Source organism: Notolabrus celidotus, chromosome 3 (genome assembly GCF_009762535.1).
Source record: "Notolabrus celidotus isolate fNotCel1 chromosome 3, fNotCel1.pri, whole genome shotgun sequence".
NCBI classification, from domain to species: Eukaryota; Metazoa; Chordata; class Actinopteri; order Labriformes; family Labridae; genus Notolabrus; species Notolabrus celidotus.
The window spans coordinates 21,601,255-21,623,827 of record NC_048274.1 but is presented as its reverse complement, the minus strand read 5'-3'; the positions used below and the strand labels follow the sequence as shown (position 1 = coordinate 21,623,827).

The 22,573-nt window shown below is 42.7% G+C and overlaps 1 protein-coding gene across 1 annotated transcript in view; it reads left to right on the top strand.

Annotated features, from left to right (window-relative positions):
* Positions 1-1,007: 1,007 nt before the first annotated feature.
* gse1 (Gse1 coiled-coil protein) overlaps positions 1,008-22,573 on the top strand; it is a 206,324-nt gene continuing 184,758 nt past the window's right edge. The window contains exon 1 of the mRNA XM_034679727.1: positions 1,008-3,893. Within this exon, the coding sequence (XP_034535618.1) occupies positions 1,410-3,893 (2,484 nt within the window). The 5' untranslated portion in view covers positions 1,008-1,409. The remainder of the gene's footprint in view (positions 3,894-22,573) is intronic.

Sequence of the window (22,573 nt, the reverse complement as noted above, 5' to 3'; positions counted from 1 at the left end):
CCTTTCAACCTTGAAAAGCAAATTGTACCATCAGCGACAAGATAGACTATTTCTATATTGTTATCATATATAGCCTGAAACTGATGTCAAGGGGTAGGTATCATTAACATCGAGCTGCTAAAACCACCTTCTTTAAAATTGCCATGCTAAAGATTAATTGTAAACAAAATGTTACACTTTTAAAAATAAAGAAAGTTGTTTTTATTTTGTCAGAAAACACTTCTTACAAATGTACAGGAGCGAAATCAACAAAGAGAAAAATCCCACTACTTAGTCCACAGGGTGTGACAAAATCAACACACTATCAAAGTTCCTCACAGGAGCTTTAAGTCAGCTGTCAATATCTGAACAAATCAAAATGGATTGATGATGTATGTTTACAAAGGGCATAACATACTTGTGCATATGCAATCATTATTCTGTGTTTGACAAAGTAATTGAACATTCATTTTTTTTTAAATTAATTGGCTGCAAATAAAATGTAGCTTTAGTCCCTGGAAATGAGTTGCCTGTGGCAAAAAAGGAAGGCTTATGATTGATATTATCTCATTTTGCAGCAGGCAGTAATGATAGATGCCCAACAAACAATTTCTCTATGCATTTTCTCATGACATGCAGAGAAAAACAAACAACTTCATGCTCTAAATTTTTTCGTTTGGTTGCAAGAAGACATAACTCATGTTTCACAATATGGATAAAACAAAATGATAAAGTTTGCTGATTTGTGTTTCATGGTAAGGATACCTCCAATCGCATGCATTCCTCCCCTTGTGGTCTGACATTGATCATGAGAAGTAACTCCAAAGTTTTCACTACAGATGAATACCTAAATGCAGCGAGTCTACTGAATACACGCCCCTGTGCATGCGAAACTGTGGATATCCTGTGTATGCTTATTTTGACGCATGGGCAACTACTGCGGGAGTGTGGTCTCATAATTTCTGCAGAATTATTACTGGGGGGGCTGGCAGGGGGTGGAGGTTGTGTTTGGGGTGTCGGAGCGGGTCCCATGAATCGGGGATGGCGCTGTGTACAGTGGAAGCGAGTTAGCAGCCAAAGTTTGCAGAGCAGGCAGGAAAAGTTCGCCGGAGAGGGGACCCGTGATTCCAACTTCTGCTGTCATATAACCTCCGGAGCTCCAGTGAAAACATGCGGACTACGCACTCCAATTAGCCGGGACTTCTTATCTGTATTGTGGATGTGCTGGGTGACTTTCTCCCTGTCTTTCAAAGATAACTGTTCACGCTCTGCTGTCCTCACTGCACGCTGTCGCTTCAATGGACTATGTTATCACTGAGTGAGTAACAGAAATTGATTGTATAATTTCCTGACCTGCAGATAGGCTAACTGTGGACAACACGCATGACTTAACTTGTGCCATGTAGTTTAGTCTTGGGTGTTAAAAAACAATGAACTCCCCCCGTGACAAGGAGCTGACACCCTTACCTCGAAAACACCGACTCATGGCTGCAGCTATGCCCGGTGAGGACAGCCCTTTGCCCGGTAATACTTCCAGGACTGATCGGAACGGATTAGGGGGACTAGTTCACTGTTTCATTTGTGGAAGTGGAGTCACCCCAGGAAAGGAGTTGAGGCTACAAGTGACATACCAAAAAGAAAGACTTCCGTTTTTCCCGTTTCTACAGAATCAGGAGCCAGCCCCGGGCGCGTGTGAAGTGAGCCCGGATGGACACACGCTGGTGTGCGCTGTGTGCCACTGCTTCCTGACGGAGCAGTGGAACTCCTTTGAACGGAGCAGGACGCCCATTGAGAAGCGCATGTATTGGCTAAAACGACCCTACCAGTGTGACTCTCGACGGGTGCCACAGGAGTGGAACATCTCCTATGATCTGGAGAGGAGAATAAGTGTGGGCAGCCACTACGACGGGGGCGCAGAGTCTGATTTCTCATCTTTTTCTGAAAACGAGAACATGTCAGACCAGGAGATGGATTTAGTCGACAGAGCTAGTGTAGGCAGAGATAAGTACATGAAATCATCTGCCAAATCGCCAAGAGACATTAGCAGGAAAAACAATGTCATCAGTGTTAAAAACAGCCCAGATTCTCAGCGGGCAGTCCGCTACCCGGTGGGTGTTTATGGGGCGCAGGGATCGCCAAAAGCGGAGAGTGTTTTCTCCGCGAGGCGCGGAGCTAAAATTATGAATAATGTGTGTCAATCATCAGGATCTCTGGCAAAGTCTCAGGAGAGATTCCCTCCACGGTGCTATGACAGTCCTCTGTCTGACACACCTGTGCAAGACAACGGGGTCATTATGCGCAACAGGCGCTGGTTGGAGGAGGGGAATGTCAGACATGCAGAGCAGCGTCACATTCAGCGAGCTGCCGACAGCAGCTGTGCTTCATCCAGACATCCATCTCTGCTGCACCGAGGGAGAGGCGAGGGTCACCCCACCACTGCACTGTCATTTGTTGGCACTAAACGCAATATAGGTGCGAGCAGGGAGGCTCACTCTGACAACTCTGATGAAGATGAGATTAACATTACAAGTGATGATGACATGTATGAAAGCAAAGCGGGTCCAACTGCTCAACTTAGACCTGCAAAAGACCTCTCGGCAAGGAAGAGCTCCCAAAAAGTGAATGACAATCCTGAGGATTGTGTGTGCTTCATCTGTGGCTCTGGGCTCAGACATGATGGCAGATTTAAAGTCAGTGTTCAGAAACAGGAGTGGGCACAGGGTGAGCCCTTCTTTCCCTTCCTGTGGCTTCACTCCCCGCCCAGAGGAGCAATGCCCATCAGTCCTACAGGTACCACTGTGGTGTGCGGCAGCTGCCACACCTCCCTCATGCAGCAGTGGCAGAGCTTCCAGCTGGCAGATGTACCTGTCCTCCAGCGACTATATGTTGTCCCCCTAAACCCGGCTGCTGGTCTCCCTCCATCCCAGGAGGGAAAACCTCCACAGTCCATGGAGAGCATCACTGACCCCAGGGCTTCCCAGGAGGCATGTTTCCTCTGTGGTCAGGAGTGTGCAGGGGATATGAGAGTAGCATATGCACAGGCTGGTGTAGGTAAATCCCGCGGAGCAATGTATTTTCCTTTCATCAACATGCTGCCTTGCCCTCCTAAAGCCCAGGCAGTGAGGGACGGTCGTGTTCACTGCTGCCCACAGTGCCATCACATCCTGGAGGAGATCTGGAGTGCGTACCGTCTCAGCCTCAGTGAGGACCTCATCACCTCAGTCAGCTCCTTCCTGGTTAGGTACCATACTGTCATTGCAGCTGAGGGCTCTGGAGCAGCAAATTCCCAGTCAGGTGTTCCCTGCCGCCCTAACAACTCTGTGTCAGTGTGTTACCTTTGTGGAGCTGAGCTGTGTGCGGGAGGAGAGTACCAACTTCATGTCAACCCACCTGGTCGCTGTGGGGAGAGGGAACCTTTTTTCCCCTTTCTCACTGTGCATCCTCCTGCTCCACGTGCAAAGCCGGTTGATGCCACAGGCTTGGTGTCAGCTTGTAACCTCTGCTACCATGACCTGCATGCACAGTGGGCCCAGCATGAAAGCAAGGGTCCTTCCATCCTGTCTACCTCAAATCTGTCCACTGCCACCCCTCCTCAGCCACCCAGCTCCCCATGGGCCCGCCAGTACAGCTGTGAGGCATTTGTGTGTTTCTTCTGCAGGCAGGAGCAGCGCAGGTTAGGAAGGCTGTGTGCTGTTACTGTGGCCAGGCTTCCTGTGTTCCTGTACGCACCTCGCAGTGCACGCACTCTCCTTGTGGATGATGGGAGGAAGCTGGTGATTGGATCATGTGTGGAATGTAAAGCTTTGGTACAGGTGGGACAGAGCATGCAACAGGACAGGGATCGACATGGACATGGATCATCAGAAGAGGAGAGGAAAGAACCAGAGTCTGCATCCTCACAGTCTAGACAGAAGGTAAGAGCAAACAGACAGCTTGATATAAACAGTGTTCTTGTAATTAGCTAACAGCATTCATTGAAATGACTGTCAGTTTTTCATGCTCAAACATTCCCACAGAGCAGTGCAGACTGTGTTTGCCCTGATCTGACCTCTGAGTCACATAAAGAAAGATTTTGACATTTTTCAAAGAGGAACTGTTGTGATAAAGAAACACAGCTGGGTGGTAATTGTGAAGCATATGGTGCTTTTTGTTGTCTTAGAAATTTAACAAACTTCATTCTGCATGCTGGGGTGTTTTTACACAGATACAATCTTAACAGCACTGTGTACGTGTGTGTCTGGCTGGAGACAAGAAAGCTTAGCTGTGGGGGTCTAAACAGCTGGGATGAACAATGGCGGGACAAACGTTTTCATCTAAACCTTCCCTCTATAAACACCAGAGGATAACTGTGGGGATCTGAGGGCCAAGGCCAGCTTTGTGTTTGTAGTGTGCATGTGTGTTAGTGTGTTTATTTGAGCAAGCTTGACAGTGTGTCTCACCCAGTGCTGAAGGGTTTGTTTTGCTTTGACCATGTTGAAAAGTGTTTCCAAGGGAGTTAGGTCAAAGCCCGGGGGTTTCGATGACCACATTCACACAAATGCAAAAAGAAAGGCTGACCCTGCTAATTAGACATATTTTGCTTTACAGACTTCTTTGCCTTCAACACTTGTTATATCACTCTCTACACCATCCATTATCAAGCATACACACTGGGACAATTGAAATCATTGTTTGAAGTGTTAAGAGGAACTCTCTTGGCAACAATATTAAATAATAATCTGAAGATTACAGTACTCTCAAATTATTCTCACACTTCAATGAAGAGAATATAGAAAAGTCAGAGCAAACCAGAGTGAATTGGTCCAGTTGATGTTTTTATTCCCAACTTGTATGATTTAATTTGACCCCAAGCTGTAAACCAAGGCTCTAATATTGGGACTAGATCAAAGCAGATATTGGCATAATAAGTCCCATACAGCTCTAGATGGGCAATTAATAAAAATATATCCTGACCTAATGAAGATGAAGTCACTCAAAACTATTGTCCAGGCCCAAATCATGTATGATCAGAGTAGCCTACAGGCGAAGAGATACTCTGTTTCCTTGCTCAACTTGTTCTCCTTTCATAATGTGTTCTTCTGCACTAGTTTAACTTGAGAGCAAACACACTGAAGCAGTCTGAGCGCAGATTTGTCAGATGTGGTCTAAGACTTTTCACCTCTAACCCCTCTTATCTCTGATTCAGGGCTGCCATTAATAGTTGATTATTTGAATAACCAGTCAAAACAACACCAACTTCAGGAGCATTTGTCACCCTACTTTCTGCACTTCTTTTTCCGTGCTGCATCATTTCAATAAGGAGGAACAAGTTAATTAATTAAAGATAAATAGTTATAGGGTGATCAAAACTGGATAGACTGGGCAGTGATGGGGAGATTGCTGAAGATGTTGTCTACATCAGATGAAGCTGTGAAGTATGGACGGTGATGGGGAAGTGGGTGGTCGCATGCAACAAATGAATGAATCAACTGTAGGGAGAGAGAACCATATTTAAAATAGGCAGCAGCAAAATGATAGGCTAACTATGAAGGTGTGTTGTTGCAGTGCTATAGGATAGATATGACCAGATGATGAGGACAGCTGATGGCTACAGGAAATAAGATTGAGAATCCTTGGAATGGTGAGCACAATGAAAGAAGTGAAATGAACAATGAAACAGCATACAAAATATTGTCTTCCTTTTGCAAGAGCTTCATTAGACACAGAGCAATGTAGGAGCGACTGCATGGCAGGCTATAAACTTCACAGCAGAGCCCTACAATGACCCTCCAGTGTTTATCATTCAGACATTCTTTTACTGGAAACTAAGTTATCTACAGAGATAACCCTTTCTCCAAAACACACATATCTTCCAACTGAAACCAGTGAAAACAACAAATAAAACAGTTTTAGGTTGATTTCATCCCCTACTGTACACAAATGCTGCTGAGCTGGTTAAATAATGTAGGAAATGGCAGTGATGTGACCTGACACAGAGAAAGTTGTGTAGTTTTGGCTTGAAAAACGACCTTTTATGGAAATTATGTGTCTTTTATTGCATACAGCAATTTAATGGTTTCATTCATATTTATGACAAAGTGCTGCATGTTAATAATCAAGCTAAAGATGCATGCAGAGGTGGTCCAGATGGGTCTGCTCAATGAACACTGCATCCTTACCCTTTTTTCAAAGAGACATCATGTTGTCATCATTGATATTCCTACTTTCTCTGTCTCAAAACATTGGTTTCTGTGTCTCCTCAGTGAAGACATTGAAGGGCGAATGACTAAGGTGGTGTGTGAGGAGCAATTAGACAGCCAGTTGTTTCTGTGAACAGCTCTTTCATGCAAACAGATATAAACTGTCCAGCAATGGCGGACGGACACAGGAACAACATCTGTGGATGCCATTCAACCAAAGCATGTTAGACAAACCCAACCAGTTGTCTTTATATGTCCGTCTGATTTCCTCTCTGTCAATGAAAGAGTTGTTTGATTAATCAATATTTCAATAATTGATCAGTAGTTTTTGGGACTTTTCAAGCAAAAATGTGAAACATTTGCTGGATCCAGCTTCTTAGGGTGTGGGAAGTTTTGATAAGAATTTTCATCACTTTTTGACATTTTGGACTAAACAATTAATCAATTATTTTTCAATAACTATCAACAGATTAATCAATAACATAAGTAATCTCAAGGAAGTATATCTCAGTGTTGCTCAAATTACCTCCAAACTTGAGCCTCTGTTAATTTTCTGACCACTTGCATCACATGAGCTTTAGTAATCATACAGTGGAGACACTCCTGGTACAGAGTTTAATTATGGGACCAGCCTTCTGTCTGCCAGGGTTGGAACATCATGAGACCAGAGGGCTGATATGGGTGTTGCAGCAGGCGGCGTTTTGGGTTATCATTTTAAGCTGGGGAGGTGTCGCAGGTGTCAGTGCCAGTTTTGGCCCCGAGTGAGCCAATGACCTCATGACTGAGAAAGTGCCAGTGTGTGTGTGTGTGTGTGTGTGTGTGTGTGTGTGTGTGTGTGTGTGTGTCAGTAGGGAAGGGGAGGTGAGAAAAGAGCAGCGGGGGAACAGGTGCCTTGTCCTCTAGTGTCATGTTATCCACTGGAGTGTCTGTCATCGGTGGGGTTTGGGCTGTCTGGAGGGAGTGCCCATCTGGTTGGGGGCTGTATAAAGATAATCACATGCTCACATGCTATTCTCTGCTGTTTATTCTGCTCTGTTCAAGTTGTTCAATCATTTCCCTTGTACACAGAGCTGCTGTGTTCTGACAGTTTGAGTGATGAGTTTATGTTTGACACCCATATTTCAGAGATATAACTCAGACCAAGACAGGTTTGAATGAAATCTATTATTGGGGTCAGAATAAGATCCTATTTTTAAGTCATTATACATCTTCCTTCAGTGTAAAACATGAATGTGTATCCTGTGAAGTGTGAAAGGCTGGTTGATCGTGTGCTGTCCAAGCTTCTTGCTTGGTAAGAATTTGAATTAGCCAATGAAATGAGATCTGCCACAGGACACTGTCGCAGTTGTTAAATGTAACTCTCACATTCACATAGAGACTGAAGTGAAGCGTGGTTCTCATGTTCTCAGTTCTGCTGCTCAGTGTTTGTAGTATGTTGGACACAACATTTGACAGGTGGGTGAGAAAAGACCAAGGCTTTCATTCATTGTAAAATCTTATCACCTGCATTTTATATATTAGTGCTGCAATTGTACATATGTTGTTTAAAAAGTAATAATTTTGATCATATTCCTAGTACATGAAATGGCAGTAGGATCAGGAACTTGAAAGAGGAAATGCTATCATGACATTACTCTTCTTTTGCTCAACCCAATTTATTCAGAGAGACAGTGGATTGAGAAGGAAACAGAGTAGGGAGTGACATGCGTGAAAGGTGTGGCAGGTATGAATTGAACCTGGGCCTACACGTGGCATGCAACTTAACCACAAGGCCAAACTGGCGCCCCAATTTTTTTGAAAGATTGTTTTGGGCTTCTTGCCTTTATTGAACCGGATAGCATGAGGGAGAGACAGTAAATATGGGGAGAAAATGAGAGTTTACAAAAGCCAAATTATGTCAGGACTACAAATTGAAACAACCAGTGTGATGAGGACTTAAGTCTCTAAGAGTTGCCTGCTCTACCAGCTAAGCTAAACCGGTGATTTATTGGGAGACAGAAAATAATGGGGGGAGAGAGTGGGGAACAAAATGGAGCAAAGGGAAAAATTTTGAATCAAACCTATCGCTGCTGCAACAAGGGAAAGCCTCTATACACAGTGTGGGCTTTGACCACTGAGCTTAAGCCCCACCCTTGAATTTTCAATGGATTTCACCTTTGTCAGTTGAATCAAAGTGAGAAAAGTACACAAAGAATTCATATAGAATAAACTTAAACATGATGAATGTATGATGCTCCAAGACCAAGGCACACAGTCAACAGATGACATCACAGTTTAATGTTTCTTGAAATGATTTAACAGCAGCACAGCACAACTGTGTTGTTGCCAGGACTAAGATTTATAGTATGCCTCTAATAGAGATGCACATAACCGAATATTGCTAACCCCTCTGTCTCCCTTTATTCAGCTGTGTGTCTTCAGCTCATATAATGACATAAGAACTAAACAGTAAATCATTCGTCAGGCCTTGCAAGGAAACATAGGGCTACATAACCCTTATACACAACATACAAAGTGTTTCTTTCTCACTCAGGATTATATACACACAAAGTGTCTAAAATGTGTGTTTCTGTATCCACACATGGATGTTTATGTTAGTATGGTGGTCTGTTGAGTTTCTGTTTTGAGTGGACACTGTGTGTGTGGAAGAGTGTGCATTTTGGATATGTGTGTGTTTTTGTGTTTGTGTGTGTGTGTGTGTGTGTGTGTGTGTGTGTGTGTGTGTGTGTGTGTGTGTGTGTGTGTGTGTGTGTGTGTGTGTGTGTGTGTGTGTGTGCTGTCATTCATCTTTTCATCTGTGGTAATCTGCTGCTCCTTTCTCCGTGAGTGCACGTGTGCATTTTTGTGTGTTTCATGTAATAGATTGAGTGTGTTCTCACTGCACGGCCCATATCCTGTGAAGGAGGTATTTGCTGTCACAGGAAAAACATGCTGGCTGCTTGACAGTGTCGCCAACAAAGATTTATAGCATAGTGAGGGAAGGAGTGAGGGCAAAATTACGCTTCAAAACTGAATGTGAAGTTGAATAAATGAGAGAATGATTCTCTTGAGGGAGTTATTGGAAGAAGAAGAGGAAGAGAAAATCAGAGTGGGAAGCTGAGAGAAGGTGAGGGGGTTAATGGGATTTAAATTGCAGCCAGAGGAAAACAGAAGAAAAAAAGTAGTCCCTCTCTCATCAGTTCATCATAGGAGGAAACATTACAGCAGAGAGAGGTTTCTATTAAAACTGTGTTAATATGAGACACGTGAGGTAGTTCTTCTTAAACATATGGTGTGAGCTTCTCCTATGCTGGTGTGTGTATCTGTGTAGGTGTGTGTAGTCTGAACCACTCATATTGCATGTATCCTGTAGAGTTCCTGCAGCTGTGCTCGTCTCCTCTCCCTGCAGTGCACTCTGACAGACAGCCTTGCGTTTCACAGGGAATCCTCTGGTATTCGAGGAGCTTAATTTCAAAGCTGCTGGAGGTGGGTTTTGATTTAGCACTCAAAGCTTTAATCACTCTCTTCCCGCTAACATCCCTCAGTGCTGCATTCCTGCCCATATCTGAATGGAGACATCAGATCCTGTGTGGAGCAGATGAGGTGGAGGTGATCCAGCGTTACATTTTCATGTCTTCTTTTATGTCTCAATCCTGCAAAGACTTAATAGCAGACAAGCAATCCCCAGGGCCAGTTTGAAGTTCAGCGCAACACCTTAAACCTTTACTGCATTTTGGTTGGTGTCCATACTGCGTCCTGACCCTCAAGCTCTTTGTAATGTCATAGATGGTGTTTAATCTGGCTAAATACCAGAATTCAACATTTTGAAAACAAGTCCAAGCAGAAACTTTCTCATATTGATTTTGTGCATTATGGTCAGCAAGTTCGTAACTGGATCAGAGCATTGATTTCAATGTTTAAACTACCTGGCAAACAAAGGAGGAAGGAAGTTTGGAGCGCCAAAAAGGAGAGAAGAAAGTAATTGAATCAAGCCATGTCAGAAGTTTCTTGACATCCTGTGCTGGTGCAGAAAGAAATGTCATCGCGTGTAAAAGGGCATAGTTGCTCACTATAGTCTTACTGTGGAAGAATTTTTATTCCTTTTATCAGATGGCACTGATGTTCAGCACGGGGGTTGAGAAGGTAAAGACTTTTGGGGGGTTGTCTGGGTGTAGACTTCCAGGCTAGTTTGTCGCTGACAGATGAAGGCACACTGACCTTTTAACCCTGCAGAGCCAAGCACAGGGGGGGATATAGATACTGGCTCAGAATTCAGGGACAGGGTCAGCAAAGGTCATATGTCATGTTGGAGAGAAGGGACCTATATAAGATTCTGACACACATGTTTGACTTTTAAAATTCACTGCGATACCATCTGGGCTTATAGTCTCTTTTTTCTAACACTAAGATTCATGGTACTCAGATTGACACAGTATTCAACATCACTGGAAAACTCATTTGTCATTCCTTGTCACAACAGAGATATAAAAAAGTAGGGACATGGGGTTTATGTTACAAAGTTTTCTACCTGAAATGTGCCCTGGCGTAATTGGTACACCATGCATCTTGTTGCAGAATCTTGTTTCACTGCAATAATTGCTTTTTGAGATGACGCTGTTGATTTTACCAGCTACCCACCTGCTGGCATCCAAATAAGGCATTCCAATAAATGCAGAGACAGATTGATGTACATTGAATTGTCTGAAAAGATAGATACACCATTATCTTGGTCTTTGTGTCAGCTGTTTCACACAGTCTACCTGTTTATATCACACCATAGTGCAACAACAACTCCCCAAAGTGAGACTTACAGTGTTTGATAGCACTAGACAAGAAGTGGTTTTCAAACGCTGTCATTAAGGTCCCCTGAGGTTAAACTCCATTCTCTTCCCCGCAGTCCACAGCTGTTTTCAACTATTGGTGCTAATTAGACCCTCCTTCTCTCAGGACCGTGTTGGCTTTCTTGATTGATGTCCAACGTCTCTGTACCTGTTAAATTGGGACAACTAACACCTTTGGTATTGAAAGTTTGGTGACCCAAACAACCTCCCAGCATACCTTTAACCTGAGAGAATATCTAATCAGACAAAATAACTGAAAACACCTGTGAGGGTTTGCTGGATCACCACAGCTTTTGTGTTTTCTTCATGTTTTTGCACTTCCCCTGCTTTGACCTCTGGCTCATGGGGACAGGGCTTTGACTCTGACATCTCTCTCAGAGTTAAATAATTCATGATGTAATCTAGAAAACTGTGCCATGGAGGTTTTTTTTGGCTTACTGCAGTTTAATTTTGAAAATTGTGTCATGCAAAGTTAAATGCTTGTCAAAAAGGCTTTGTGGAGGCAAAGGGGTGAAAAAAAACCCCTGACTGTCAGCCATCAGCTGGTGTGGTATCCTGCTGTAGGGGGGGATTAGGTTCATGTTTACAGGTGCCTTGCCTCATGGCCGAGGATGTTTCACAACAAATTGTATGTTTTTTATGTAGAAATAGATTTGGAAATAAGATTTATTTCAGTTTACATAAGAGATTAAAAAAATAGATATAAGATTATTTATAGTTAATTTTGTCTGACAATCTTACTTCCATTAAAATACATTTCTAACTCCACTTGACTGGACAGGGTGAAAGAGGAACAGACAGAGCAGTGTCTCTCTGAAGTCCTGGACTCTGGACCCTGCTGTGGGCTGTTTTCAGAAGTGTTTTGGTGGATGCCCATTTGGCACCAAAATGTGTGTATGCAATGGCCCAGGCCAGGGACACAGTCTAATAAACTATGTGTGAACTGTGAAGCTGGGCTGTGAGAACCAAGTCATGTGAGTGGGAGTACTGTGTCAGTATGAGTTTGTGTGATGTCTGGCATGTAGTCAGGCTTCCAAGTGGTGTTATGCACAGTGGAGAAGTATCTTCTGCTTTTCTTTCATAGTAAAACAATATCTCAATCGTTTTAGCTATTGTCCTCTCTTAATACAGTTACCCCTCTTAATTTGCAGTGGTGAGACCTGAGCTGTGTTTCACACTGGGAAGTTGTTGACTAAATCACTCTCCCTTCTCTTTCTCCTCAATCCTGTCTCACATTGCCTTTACATTATGGTACAACTTTAGACAATTACAGTATGGGAGCAGACCCATATATAGTAAATAACTACCTGCACAGTGAGGGAGTGTTCTGTAGACCATACAACATGGACATAGTCATTTTAAAAAAGAGATGTTTTGAAGCTTGGGTGCGGCTTTTCTGTATGGCAAAAAATGTTTCCAGCAATAATAAACAGTTAAGCCAAATGTCAATCAACCAAATATGTCCCCAAATCTCAACTGTGTTCTGCATGAAAACCAGATTTTAAAATTGATCAGACCTCATGATAGTGTCTGAATTACTTTTTTAAAAGAAATGCTTTTTAAAAAAAAAAAAAAAGTAGGTGTTGAATCTTTGCAAGTATGTGTAATGTTGAGATTGGCTGAAATTTATGTCAAGGTTCTCAAGCATTGGTTTAAGTTTTTAGTAAACTGGCTTTGAGTCAAGACCACTACCCCAGCTTTCAACAGGACTTAAAGAACCTGTCTTACTCATCGCTATGAAGGTAGAATTTTACCAACAGATATTCTGAGGCTGACTCATTCTTGCACATCACATACACTGCCCACAAACTTTACCAAAGTTACTTGGTCACACATGTCCCTCACGATGTGAAGTCTACCCATTTGGATAAGAGAGGTTGTTGCTGGGAGGCAAGAGATGAGTTTCGGGCGCAGGACATGACATCAAAGGCATGCTACAAAAGTAAGAATTTAATATTTATGACATATCTGCTGATGAAGATCTACTTTATGATGATAGTTTTTTGCATTTATATCAATGCTGTGTGCATGTGGGCCCATGTGCAGACATCTTGATATAATGTCGTCACCCCTGCTTGTCTACTAGTGTTGAATTTTCCTGAATATTATTACTGTGTTCTAACATTGTCTCACCCAAACTTCTAGCAGAGTTATGCTGTGGGGTTGCAAGGAAAAATCAGAATAAAGTTGGAATGAACGTGCTCACATACCCAGCTCACCCAAAAAAAATCAAGACGTTTTCAGGAATTTAGTGCATGTGTGAATGCTGCTTAATTTTTTTTTTTTTTATTAAACAAAGTATAGACATTTATAATTCTGTGCATCTGTTCTGTGGATATTTTTTTAGTGTTGTTACACTGGAGACTGGCATGGCATGGCAAGACGCCAATGTATAGGGTCTGTGATACTGTAAAAGCAGCCGTGCTCCACTTCCCTGGAGTCTGGGTTTTAAAGCAGTAAACCTGGTTTGACTGCTGTAATTATAGAGAACAGACTGTAATGAAACTATCGCTCTGATCAGCTCTCTTCAGCAGCTACCCTCTGGTCTTAATGCACATTCACCCACAATCGTGTAAATGCATGCATTTGCGTACTTGCACTTGCTTGTACACACAGACAGTATAATGTATGATCATCATTTACATGCAGAACAGCTGTATGCCTCTGTGAATGTGTGTAATGTGTGTGTGGTGTGTGTGTGTGTGTATGTGTGTGTGCGTGCGTTTCTGCCAGGTGGTTGGGAGCACTGGCAGGTGTTTGCTCTCGTGCTGGCAAATGCAGCTGGATTGTGCCACAGCTGTGTATGTATGACTATGTAAGGATGTGAGTGTGTGTGTGGTTTTGCACCTGGACACAGCTGGAGCGTGTGGTAGCACAGTAGCTAATAGCAACCTATTTCCTTGCCAGACATTTAACATGAAGCTTATGCTCTCGGCTCACTGGATGTTTTTCATTGCTTTTAAGTGCCATTCCTTCATTTTCCTTTTTGAAGACCTCCCAAGTTAAGCACAAGGAATGAGTGTATTTTATATTTCGTTTTCTAATATTTCCTCTTTCTTTTTTTCTTTTTTTACTTTGTTTTATCCTCATTTTGCCCTGTTTTCTGCTAACACTTCTCTAACTGGGTGAAGAGAGTGAAGACTCACTCTCACCTTGCTGTCAGGATAACTCAAGATGCCAGCTGGAGCCATAACACCCCCCTGTAGTCGACTAAATATACTACACACACTCTTGCCCTGCACTCAGCTCACAGACAACCCACTGGCTCCAACCAACCAGGCGCTAGATATCATCACTCCTCCATCTGTCAGCCAACCAGAGGAGGGATAATGATTAGCATTGCTGGTGATCTTTGAGGAGCTTATTTTGGCCGAAGAAGACGTTCCCCCATTAGTATCCAAAAGTCCCAGCCTTGACCCCCCCGCCCCCACACACATGCCGTCCAGCCACCTGGTCTCTCAAATACTCAGCTTGTCCTGCCAGCTCCAGGACAGCTGGGAAGACGGAGACAGAGAGGGAGTTTTTTTGGAAGGAGCCTCCCATGAAGCTAAGAGCTGTGATACTCCTGGAAGAATGCAGTTCACAGACTGTACAGTCGCCCTGACACATTCAGTGCAGTCGGGTTTCTACAGTTTGTACCTGAAGCAACTGGGAACTCTATAGTCAGCATTCTGTATCTTCAGTCCTAAAAAAACAGTTTAAGTATTGTCATGTAGGTTTCTAAAAGCTTGTCTGAAATTGGACTTGAATAAAGTATAGTTATTTATCTTTTTTACACTTCTTGTTAGCAATGCTCTCTTGGTCAAGTATTCAGGCATGCAGATGATTACTGAAGGTTGCAGTGTTGAAGCTGTGGTTATCAGTGTTTTGTGGCAGATGTATTTGGGGGAGTTGTGGGTTGAGAGTTGATTTCTGTCATAAATCAGCCCTAGCTCATTCTTCTGAGCCTTCTGTCAGTGTCTGGTTCATCACATTGAGAATAAACAGGAGAATCTCAACAATAGCACAAATGCTTACTGCTTATACATAACAAGGCATCTTATATCACAATGTTCAGTAACCAAAAGGAATGGAAAGTTTTCACATGGTGGACCTGCTTCATTGTAAGATTCTGACTCTGTTGACCCAATCATGGAGTTTAGGACTGCATTGGTCACATGCAACTTCCCTGTGTGCACGGCCAAGCAGATGTCAGTTAAGATGTGATCAACTATGCCTCCGAAGTATTGAACTGGTGTAACAGCAAATTGAGGTACTTTGAAGAAAGGTTTTGTAAAAGGCACACACATCATATTTTACAAAGGTTTTGTGGTTGTGTAATAAGACTCTCAACTTCATATCACATGTGCATTTAAATTAGAGGAGACAAGTACAAGAAGAAAATATTTTTTATTAAATGAATAAAATGTGAAGATATGATTGAACAAAAATTTGGTGCTTGGACTGCACGATGAGATTCTTTGGGATCGACAAATGTCTGCTCTGAGCAACAGCAGTATAAATCCCCCTTGGAGTCCAGACACTGTGGTGATGGCTGATGACTTTGCTGAGACCATGGTTGATGAGTATAGCTGATGTGGTAATACATGGGGGATGCATGTGATCTACATGACTGACCTAGAGACAGAGGAGAATCTAAAGAGAGCAGAGAAGATGATTGGCTTACATCATGCAATTGGATAGCTAAGACCAGCTGATTTCCCAATGACAGCCCTAGACAGTGACTGCAGGAAGTGAGTGAACATGTGGGAAGGGGATGAATGAGGAATAGTTGAAAATCCTGAATGCAAAATATAATATTCCTGGCTGAACATCCACTAGAGCTTAATTTAGCCAAATGACCTTTAACTTTAAAACAGATGTCTGACAATCTTCTTCATATATATCAGTGTGCAGACTCTGTAAAACTTCTGTGATTCAGTCAAATTAACAATAAAGAGCATAATGCAAAGTAAACGTTTTACATAGAGGGAGCTCAATTCAAGCCAGGCACCACAGACTACAATAGAGATGCTCCTTTCTGGCTAAACAATGAGCCTGCAGGCACATAAACATGACATGCATGAGCACACACAAGCACACAGACATAGTCAGGAGCTACAGGGACTTTGTGAATAGTTTCCATGGGTGAGAGTCTCCCACAGTGACATGATCATCCTATGAGTCAGAAATAAACCGATACAGTTTCCCCATCTGTGTGGCAGATAGATACCACGGATACTTCCCCAAGGCCTGTTATCATTTATTTGTTACTTTTTACCCGCTCTGCCTTTCAAGTATGCCATTTGCTCAGTTGCAATGTTATTAATAAAGATTGTATGTGGCTGTTTACCACTGCTTGTTATGTCTAAGACTTGAAAGCATGCATTACCCAATCCAAGGCTGTAAGGCTAACTGTAGGCTAGCATGTGACCTGCCAACTTGGTCAGTGGCATATCCCACATGAGCAACAGTTGTGTGCAATGTGGACCAATGTGCTAGTCACGGTTAATGTGCAGAGGCCACAGAGTGGTTAGCCACCAGAGCTGATGATCTCCTAACGCCTTGGGGTGCAGCTGCATACTTACTGTCATGAAATGGTGGAATATAGTCAACGTTATTGGCAACAATCAGATCCTCAACATTTCAGGGAATGGATGATATGTAAAGATAGTGTGTCCTCAAAAATGCATGGGTTGTTTCATCAGCCCACAGAGGTAGGGGTTCTCAAAGCTATGTTCTCCTCCTCTACAAGGGGCTGCAAGAATAGCACTCCGCTTGAATTAAGTGTCAGAGGTCTTCTTTTCTTCATTTCCCTCCTTTTTCTTCCCCCTGCTCTGTCTTGTGTCCATCTTTCTTCTTCTCTCCCTTGTCCCCTCATCACCTCCGTCCTCCTCTTTCTTTCTCTCTACTCCCCTTCCTTCCCATTTTCCCTCTCTTCCCGTCTTTAACCCCCCCTCCTCCCCCTTCATCTCTCCCTGTGGTATTAGCAAGGCCACATGTTGCTGGCCTCTCCTGGTGGTGTGAGCCCCATGGCAGGCCCTGGCTCCAGGCTGACGCGTAGCTCTGTGTTTGTGTGTGTGTGTGTGTTAGTCCCTGTTGTGTGTGCCTGCATGCCTAAGAGTGAGCGTGAGCATGAGTGTGTGTGTGAGGCCACTAACATAGTAACCTGATAGTGGTGCGGCTGAGCAGTACAGAGTGGAGCAGTGCTGTGATTTATCCCGCGGGCCCAGCAGATGGCTGCAACAGGAGTTTGTTTAAGTTTGCTTCAGAGCCGGGCAAGCGGCCAGGAGCACAGAGAGGGCCTGCCAGAAAAATGTTCACTGACTCTGGATGCCTAACCACACTACTCCCCCTTTCTCCTCTCCCTTCTGCCTCCCCATAACCCCTCACAGCCCCCTAAGTCCAACACACACACAGAAACATACACACATGCGCATGCTTTTGCAGACTTTCTGTCGCTACTCTCCTTTTACCCCTCTCTAATTTCTTTCTTTCCTCCCATCTGCTTCACACACATGCTTGCACACTCACAGGCATGCACACACACTCTCATTGGTTTGTACATTCTACTCCGTTTTCTTGGCAACATCCCTGCTGCAGACATGACCTCACACCTCAGGAGGGGGCATTAAAGACTGAGGAGATGTCCATTCTGGTTTGGGAGGGGGTCTTCTGAATACAACCATATGAACAACACTTTGCATGTCACACAAGAATAGTCAAGAATTTTTTCAGGCAAGAAGCACATGCAGACGAGAAATGTGCACACAAAGCAGATGATTCATACAATAGAGTCCGGTCAGGTTTTGATGTGCATTTATTGCCTTTTCATGCTTGAGATCTGTTTGTAGAGGTGATGACACATCTGTCACATAGCTTCAGGTCACCTAGGGTGATAACTCTTGACCTCCCTCTTCACACATCAACCTCATGTCTTTTACCTTATCTCACTCTTCTGTTCCTGGCCTTTCTCACCTCTCTCTCTGTTCCTCTTCGTTACAAAGACTTTAGCAGCAAAGATTCAGGGTCATTTTATCAAAATCCGATGAAGAAGCAGACCTCAAAGAGGCTGTCAGACACAGTGAAATGATCAGAGGAGTTTTCATATGTGTGCAAGGCTGAAAGTAATTCTTTGTCTGCTTATTGTCTGGTACACACTGATCTGGTACAGCAGCTTGATGCACGGATTGTTACGACTCAGATCTCTGTTTGTTTACTTAATTTTCTGTTTTTACACTTCATTGACCATAAAAAGCCAAGTCAAGTCAAATCTTGTTTCTTAACTGTTTAGCAGTCTCTGTAGTATTTTCAATCAATGCTCTAAGAACTGTTGAATCAGTTCAACTGAAAATATCTGAGAAACTCTTTTAATTTGATTAAAATTGACAAATGAGTCCTGTTTAACACTTGGTGTCTTACAACTTGTAGTGTGTTTTTTAATCATTTTGTACCATTCGGATAGTTGTATATTAACAGATGATATTCACAATTATCCTCAAAATGTTGAAACAGCAGCAGGCAATCATGTGTATGTAGAATGCCCTATGTTTGCCTAAACATGTCTATCAAGGTAGACATTTTTAGAAAGCTTATTATAAGGAATCAACTTTGAGGCATTTGAATATCCGAGTCAGCCTGTTTGCCTGAAAGCCTGTAAAGCTACTGCAGGCTGTGAAAAAACTGTCATATAGATAAATGACTTTGTGTGTGTATAAAAACAAAATAAACCATGTAATCAAATGCACCAATGTACCCGTTAATTGTTATTTTAAATATTAGTGTATCTGCCCTGGTTTTCACAATCTGTGCATCCCTGGCTTTTCAGTTTCTTGAAAATGATTTGCTGTGGCAGTCATCAATACTATTAACTGGCTACAACAACAACTACATATATACACTTGAAGGGAGAGGACATCCTCCTGTTTTATATGAATGTACAATCTGAGTGTTGATTAATTATAGAGGTTATTCAGTTCATTGTACTTTGACTCAGGTCTGTATTTCCGTTAAAGCAACATCAGTCATTCTAACAGCCTGTGCTGCCTTTAGGTCAGACACTCACAGCTGAATGTTATCTGTGTTGAGTAAACCACTAAGAGTTTGGAAAGGATAGGAGGGACATGTTTGACTTCCTGAAGTTATCAGCTGCTTACAAAAAAGCCCAGCTGTCTTGCATTGTTGTTTTATGTATCTTTTTGTGGGTAGATAATGAGAACTATGAGGCCTTTAACTATTTAGAATGGTGAATTGATTGTGGTTGACAGTAGATTTTGTAGCTTCAGCTTCTGTCCAAATGCCAGCAGTTCCACTGATATGACGAATGAGAGTGTTCTCGCTGTCAAGTCGTTAGATACTGCAGTTTGACAGTGACCAATGAATTGTCCTCTGGCTCATTATTTTGTTGTGGTGATAAATTCATGTAGTCTTATGGGCACTAAAGTCTGGGTGAAGGTCAGGGGTGATGGGTGGGTCAACATAGGACTTCATCCATGAGAACAAGGTTTGATCCCCATATAAAATAAATTAGTTGCTTAATGTATACTTTAGATAACAGCTTATGCACATTAATCATTTTTTTAACTGGAGCTCAAAGTGTTTTCTTCCTAGATCAAATCAAGTAGTCTTGATGCTTAAACCTCAACAAACTGTGACTGTTTTGCAACAGCATACAAGTGTTGTTGTTGCACATCCAAAACTCATTAAATCTGAAATATTTCTTGGCTTCAGTCTCTAACCAGATGTTCCTTATTTATTGATGGCCTGTCTGCTTTTTACTCTGAGGGACACTGAAGGACTTTGCTTATTGATTTTAGCTATCTTGACTTTGAAACCCCAGAGGTGCAGAACTGACTTCAGAGTGGTACCTACATCATCACACTTGAAGCTTAGGGGCACTGAGCAGGCTGTTTTATGTGAGCAGTTGAGTGTGAGGAAATGTTGCAAGGAGAGTTGCTCCAGGGGAGGACCAAGGTGATGTTGTAGTTGTGTTTTTACTTTCAAACTTGTCTGGACCAGGTCGAGATACCAGGAAACAAAATATAGAACTCAACATTTGTCTTCTGGATGAAATGGACATTGTTTCCTTGACCACACTGGTATCTGCTGACCTGTGACTGCACCAAAGTCTTCATTTAAATTCACAATTATCACAAAACTCATTTTAACCGCACAATGTGGAAGTCTGTTCAATTGTCAGGAAAATAGCTATGCCTTATGTATTATGAATGAAGATCAAACAAGAGGACCCAGATGCAGACAAACGTAAAAGGTTTTATCAAACCAAAGCCCTTAAGGCAAAACTGAAAAATAACTTCAAAGTCCTAAACACAAAATTCACACAGTCCTACAACAAATCCAAAAATCACAGGGAAGGCCACAAGAAACAGCACAGGGACAGGTTTGACTATGAACTGACAACCAAGTGAGGAAACACAGAGATTCAATACACAGATGGTAATTAACACAGGTGACACGAGACACAGGTGAAAATAATCAGGGTGCAATCAAAACTGGAGGGAAACACAAGGGCAGGAAGTAAAACTGATCCAGACACACAGGGGCAAGAATTACGAAGTAAAACAGGAAACACAATTGACTACACTACAAACAAAAGTGAAACTACACACACAAGAAAAACAACACAAGGCATGGAACACTAATAAGCAAGATGGAGGACCCGAGGATAACTCATAACCAACACAGAGGACAATACAAAGAAACAAGAAAGAACTCATCATTGGTCATCTGTAACTTTAGAGACACAAAACAACAATAGAATGCTATTGGAGAGCTGGTTTCTATAGTTACAGGAGCCCGCTCTAATTGAAAGTGCGATCACAATCAACATGTATTGTTCCCGTGATGTGTTGGGAGACCTTTCTGTGTGACATCTCCTCTCTCCTGCAGCACACACGTCTTTTTGAAAAGCACTTCAAATGCAGACAAGCTTCACATCAAACAGAGATGACAAAAAGAGGAGACAGGCAAAGGAGAAAGAATTCTTTATTAGGCTTCACATCCGTCTGCGGCACTGCTCCTTGATACCCTGAGAGGCGAGGAAGTGGGAAGGTCAAAGGTCAGGTAGCTTAGCAGCACGCTGATGAATATTTATTTACACTTGGTTGTCAGAGATTTGCTTCTGCCAGTCTTTTTAGTCTTAAGTGTGTTTTTGTCCATTATATGCAATCTAGAAACCCCAAACTATTAGTTACTGTCTAACACTATTAATTTTTGTAAATTAGAGTTGAAAAACATGCTGTTTTAAGTCTTACATAAGAGTTCAACAGAAATACTCTGCTGTCCTATTGTTTAGATTTGCAGCAAGACATCTTTAACCACTTTCTCGTGAAAACTTGTGTATTTGTTCAAAACACAACTGTACCTCAAACCTGATCCGATGAAACCATCCAGACTCTGTTATTCTAGTTTGATATGGGATACTTTTAAAAGCCTATTACTTTGTGCTGTTGTAAATTTTCATGACTAGATCTGTGAGATTCATCAGCAGCCCTCGCGGTCTTTTACCCTACATGTGTTTTTCAACTAAAATAACATTGAGTCATCTTTGATCTCCTGTCCAAGCCGGCTCAAATACAGTCCACCGCGGATCAATGAATCCAATGTGACAATCGTCAAAAAACACATGGCTTTCTGTTGATTGTGGACTCTTTTGAGATTGACATCCATAAGATCTTATTACCCTAGTCCTCAATGTCCTGAGTGTATGATAATACTGTGTGTAGTCCAGGCCAGATGGAGGATTTGGTTGTGGTCCACCTGTTGTTTTTTTTCTTGAGGAGAGCAGTGAGCTCGGCATTTCTTCAAACCAGACCCTCAGACAGACTGACGCTGGCTGAGACCTGATCAGACACTGTTTGACTTCCACCCAATACAGAACATGTGTCCTCAGTGCTGGACGGACCGCAGGCTTTGGATGGGCTCCCACAACGCAGCAGCCCCACAGGTGTCAGAGCTGTTCATAGTTGTGTGAGAGAGGCGGACACACATGTGCGAGTGTTTTGAGTTTAGAGCATCTTGAGTGTGAGTATCTGTCAGTGCAGATCAAAGCCTGGTGTGTTTTGCTTCACTGGGCTGAGTCAGAGCTGATGGAGTCTGAGCCACATTTATGGAGTGTTGCTGAGCTGGTCACCGGGCTGTGAGTCTGAACATGGACTGCTGTGGTCCTGTTGGATCTCTGTGAAAGGCTGTTAAAGCTGACTGACAGCCCTGCTTTACAAGCTGCTATACATCAACCTGTAGACCTGCTGCAACCCGTGGGAACACCGACACACTTGGGTTTGAGTGCGTGTTTGTGTTAGTGTGTGAGTGAACATGTAGTGGGGGTCACTGTGAAGCAGAAACAGGGTCTGCTGCTGCTGAGTGATAAGCCCTGCTGACCTTATAACCCCAAGCTTGCTGTGATGAGGTCAGCTAGTATTACACACAACTGAACGTTCCCTGACTGCCATCTTAAAAAGAGGAAGGCCTTAGCTTTGAACAAAACATTTTAACCAACTAATGAATGAAAGTCTTCTTTCCAAGAAACAGAGAAGTGAAAATGAATATCTGTCAGATCTGGCAAACTTTCTTTTCCATAGAGGTTAGTAGAAAAAG